Raw genomic sequence first — 5,350 nt, 5'->3', positions numbered from 1 at the left:
ATATTTTTATTGATTTCAGAGAGAAAGGGAGAGGGGGAGAGAGACAGAAACATCAATGATGAGAGAGACTCATTGATCCGCTGCTTCCTGCATTCCCGCTGTTGGGGATCGAGCCTGCAACCCAGGCACGTGCCCTTGAGTGGAGTCGAACCTGCGACCCTTCAGTCCACAGGCCAATGCTCTATCCACTGAGCCAAACTGGCTAGAGCCAGGATATTTTTTCCTCATTGCTTTTCTGAGAGTGGAAGGGGAGGGAGGGAGGGAGGTATGTAATCTTATTTTGGTGTTTTGTACTTTGTTACTGAGTAAAATCATTTTAGACATTAAGTAGTGGTCTGAAGTGGGTTGCAATAGCAAGGAAACTGCTGAGTGGCCAAGAGAAGTAGAGAACCTTAGGCCTCTTCTCATTGGCCCTTCTACCACGTTGTCTAGGAGTTACAGATTAAATTAGGATAGTTTATAACTTCATTACCTCACAGTTTTAAGTCCCCTAAGGAACGAAGCCAGGCGAGGAGGCAGATATATCTATTAGAGCCTGGTGTGTGTGTGTGTGCGCGCGCGCGCGCGCGCGCGCAGGAAAACAGTGCGGCTTGAAGAGTGGCATTAAATTCTCATGTAGAGTGTCTTTGCAGGGACTCAAGAGGAAAGTATGGAGGATTATAAAATAGAAAATCTCTGGTCTTAATCCAAACCCCAGTATTTACCCAGCTCTCTATCTCACAATTCATAGCCCAAGATAGTTCCATTTGGAACAATTCAACAAATACTTACGGAGTACCTGCAGTGTGCCAGGTACTGAGTGCTAGGCCTGTGCTAGTGAACAAAACATACAAAGTCCCTGTTCTTGTGGCACTTAATTTTTAAATGGGGCAAATAGAGAATAACAAATATATACTATGTCAGGTAGTAAAAGATGCTTGTTTCGGGTATTTTTTGCTGTGTAACAATGTACCACAAAATTTTCTGACTTAAAATAACACTTATTGTTTCTGACAATTCTGTTGGTAGAAAAGGGCTCATCTGCATGGTTCTTTAACTGGTCTTAGAACCCCTCATTGGCAGATGGCTTTAGAACATGACATAGCTTCCTCACCCAACACCGCTGTCAGGTGGTCCTTGTTGTTTGGGTGCTCAACGGAGGCTTCAGTTTTTTCCCCTTGGCCTCTCCTTTTGGCTTGGGCTTCTCACAGCATGATGGCTGCGTTCTAAGAGGGGGTTTTCCAAGTGTGCAAAGGCAGAAGCTGCAGCTTTTTAAAGGCCTACTCTCAGAAATTACATTGTCACGTCCACCACATTTTATTGGTCAAAACAGATCACAGGGAGGGAAAATGGACTCTTTTTTTAAAAATATATTTTTATTGATTTCAGAGAGGAAGGGAGAAGGAGAGAGAGATAGAAACATCAATGATGAGAGAGAATCATTGATCGACTGCTTCCTGCACATCCCCTACTAGGGACCAAGCCCGCAACCCAGGCATGTGCCCTTGACCAGAATCGAACCTGGGACCCTTCAGTCCACAGGCCGATGCTCTGTCCACTGAGCCAAATCGGCTAAGGCTGGACTCACCTTTTGATAGGTAGGGATAACAAGATCACATTGCAAAAGAGTACATGGGGTGGAAGATATGGCTGTGGCCATCTATGGAAACAGTCTACCACAGTGCTATTAAAAAATTAAGCAGGTTAATAGGGGAATAGTGCAAATGAAGGTTAGAAAGTATTCTGTAGGAGGTCAGGGAAGGCGTCCTTGATGAGGCTGCATGAGAGAGTGAGCCATGAGAACCATAAAGACATCTTAGGGAAGAATATTTCATGCAGAGAGAACAGGAAATATAGAAGAAGCCTTAGGGTAGGAGAATCACTGATGTGAGCAAGGAATAGCAAGGAGGGCAACGAGTGGAGGGATAGAGGGAGAGTGGTAGGGCATGGAGTCAGAGAAAGTGAGAAACAGACTTTGTAGCTCATGACAAAGGACTTTGGATCTTCTCTGAATGAGGTGGGAATCTATTGAAAGATTCTGAGCAGAGGAATTATGTGATCTGATTTAAATTTTAAAAGAATCTCATTCTGAGAATCTCTGGCTACTGTTTTGAGAATAGGCTGTAAGAGGATAAGAGTAGAAATAGGAAGTCAAATCAGTAGGCTAGTTCCTTGTGATGATAGGCTAAGTAGTGATGAATAGTTGGGTTTTGGATATATTTCAAGGTGGGACTGACAGGATTTGCTGGTGAGGGTGGATATGGGGAGAGAAAGCGGGACCAAGGATGATTCTCAAAGTTTTTGCCCTAGGTACCTGGAAAATTGGAATTTTCATTTACCAAGATGAGAAGACTGGGGGAGGAACAGGGTGGAGGTGAGGGAGATGTAAAACTTGTATTTTTGGCCAAGCTAAGAAGAATCTAAGAAGACATCTGAGGGGGGAAAAAGGTTACTAAATGTTACTTCCTCATTGCAGGTGTGACGTTGAGTGCTTCAGATCTGGTCACTATGGTACGAGAACGAAAATGCATATTGTGCAACATCGTGTACAGCTCAAAAAAGGTAATAATAGAAGAGGGAGAATCTGAGGCTTTGTGACTGGTCTTTTTTGTTGTTAATCCTCATTGATTTTTAGAGAGCAGAAGGGAGGGAAGTGGGGGAGAGAGAGAGAGAGAAGCATCAATGTGAGAGAGAAACATCGACTGGTTGCCTCATGCACATACCCCCACCAGGGTGGGGAATTAACCTGCAACCCAGGTATGTGCCCCTGGCCAGGAATCGAACCCAAGACCCTTTGGCGCACGGGTTGATGCATCACCACTGAACCACATGGCCAGGGCATGACTGGTCATTTTTTCAGAGACATCATATGAAATTTATAGATGGGTAAAAGCTTTTATTTTTAAAAATCGTTATTGTTGAAAGTATTACATATGTCTCTTTTCCCCCTCCCCCATTGACCCCTTCTAGCCTGCCCAATGGGTAAAAGCTTTTAATGCTGTCTTATTTATGCTTCTTTCTTAAACCATAGTCTCATTCTACTGGTTTCTTTCTCATTACTGCCTCATAAAGCCAGTAACTATATTATTAAACCTCTACCCAGAATCTGAGGATACTCAAAAGTAGATAATAAAGAGAAATTTAGTTAATAGTTATGGAGAAAATACCTTAACATTTAAGTTATTTGAGGTTATACTACTTTCTGATTAGCTGAGAATAACTAAGGATACAGCATTATGTTCGCCTGCATTCCATTTCTGCCTATGCTTGTGAAAAGTGCAGGACAGCAGAAATGGTATTAATAATATCCTCGATGTCCACAGGGTGGGGATATTGCTCCAAGAAAAACAGACATTTTTGAGAACGAAAAGAATTTCCCTGTGCCTAGGGAAGTTGGCTGCAAGTTGTCTCACTTTTTGCTTTTTCTTGCCTTTATCCTTTGCTTTCAAAGTAGTGCAGCTAGCTTAAATATTGAGGATTTTTTTCTCTATTCTTTTAAGATGTTCTTTAATATTGGGAATTCAGATAACGGGGAAGGTCATTGTGAGCTCTCTGAAAGATATTTGGAAGTAAGATGGTTTGAAATAAATAGAGAAGAGACATTTTGGGTGAGAGAACGTGTACAAAGATACAGAGGTATAATGGCATATAACAGTTCTAGGAGTTGGTAAGAAGGCTCATCTGATTAAAACAGTTTCGTCTTGGGAATGGTGGGACTGTAATTTAATTTGTAATTTAAGTGGAAACAGTAAACAGTGTTGAATGCAAGACTGAGGGGTTTGACTATGGTCCATCGAGTAGGCTGAGATGAAGAATTTTTTTTTCCTTACAGGATATCTGATAGTGATGGAAAAGTAAGTTGAGATTTCAAAATCATTCTATCTAATAAAGAGGGAATGTGCTAATTGACCCTCACACTGTCGCAAAGATGGTGGTGCCCACAGCTAGTAAGGAGGGGATATGCTAATTGACTGTCATGCCCTCAAAGATGGTGGCGCCCAGTCCCCTCAGCCTCCCAGCTGCCCAGGGCCGGCCCGAGGCTCAGGTAACCAGGGCAGCCGAGGCTTGCGCTGCTGGCAGTGGCAGCAGCAGAGGTGTGATGGGGCATCGCCTTCCCCTGATCGCTGGGTCGCCTCCCGCCCCTGAGGGCTCCTGGACTGTGAGAGGGGGTGGCCAGGCTGAGGGACACCCCCTCCAGTGCATGGATTTTCATGCACAGGGCCTCTAGTGTTTAATATTATACCTGCTGCCTTTTACAAAAGTAAAAAACAAAACAAAAAACTGCTTTTCTAGTTTTAAAAAATTTAGATCAGGGTTTACACAAATTTTCCATAAACAAAAATCCCTTATGGCTACTTTCAGATTGAAGGGATCGGAAATTGATAAAGCGTGAGGTACATAGATAGACACTCAGAGGTGTGAACTCGGACTTTGATGGAGTAGTAGCTCTATCTTGTGATATTTCATAATTTTGCTATTTTAAGTCTTTTCTTCTACTCTGGTTTGAAACATATTTTAGTATCTTCACACTTTTATATGGATCATAATGAAGTTAAATCAAGGACTGGGACTATCCTTAGGCAAAGCCAACTACAGGCCTTTAAGCAAGGAAATGGCATGATTTAAGTGTTAAGATTAATGTGGTCTAAGAAATTAGCATTATAGGTAATTGAAAGAAATAGCTCTGATACTATTTTTAGATAGATCATGAACAACTTATGTTGAGGCAGTGCACTCTCTAGTTTCCCAAAGTAGTGTAACTCTCATTTTTTCCAAATACGCTGTGGAGGAAAAAGGAATCTTAGGTTGACTTTTAAGTATGAGCTGTTTATTCCATCCCTGAGTATCCTGATATTCATTAATTTATCAAAGACTGAAAAGCCCTCCAGTTAAAAAATATATATTTAAAAAGTTGTTTTGTTTTTTAAAAAATATTTTTATTGATTTTTAGAGAGGGAGGGAGAGGGAGAGGGAGAAAGAGATAGAAACATCTACACTAATAAAAGAGAAACATGGTAATTAGTGTACGACCGCTACCCTTCCCATTGGCTAATCAGCATATCCTTATGCAAATTAACTGTCAGCCAAGATGGTGGCCGGCAGCCATGCACTGAAGCGAACAGGGAGGCTTGCTTGCTCCGGTGACTGTGGACTCCAATGTTCCGCGCCTGACTTGCCGGCCTCTCAGCTGCAACTCTAAGGAACTATGTTGGCAAATATAGAAGCTAAACAAAACCCCAGAAACCAGCTTTCAGTCAGCCGGGCTTCAGCCAGCCGGACCGCAACATTGTATCAAATACAGAAGGTAAAGGCCAGAAACCTGCTTTCAGCAGCGAGGCCTCAGAGCTAAAGCTGGCCCAGAATAGAAAAA

At 42.4% G+C, this 5,350-nt stretch overlaps 1 protein-coding gene across 4 annotated transcripts in view; it reads left to right on the top strand.

Annotated features, from left to right (window-relative positions):
* Window positions 1-2,455: 2,455 nt before the first annotated feature.
* Window positions 2,456-5,350, top strand: part of ZNF106 (zinc finger protein 106) — a 49,088-nt gene continuing 46,193 nt past the window's right edge. For 2 of the 4 annotated variants that reach the window (XM_014534839.1, XM_014534837.1), the window contains exon 1: window positions 2,456-2,541. In XM_014534839.1, coding sequence (XP_014390325.1) covers window positions 2,488-2,541 — 54 coding nt within the window. In that variant the 5' untranslated portion in view covers window positions 2,456-2,487. The remainder of the gene's footprint in view (window positions 2,542-5,350) is intronic. The other 2 variants (XM_014534838.1, XM_014534840.1) reach the window with 2 other exon arrangements.

Source organism: Myotis brandtii, unplaced genomic scaffold (genome assembly GCF_000412655.1).
Source record: "Myotis brandtii unplaced genomic scaffold, ASM41265v1 scaffold133, whole genome shotgun sequence".
NCBI lineage: Eukaryota > Metazoa > Chordata > Mammalia > Chiroptera > Vespertilionidae > Myotis > Myotis brandtii.
Note: the sequence above shows the minus strand (reverse complement) of the source record. Positions and strands in the feature narration are given on the sequence as shown.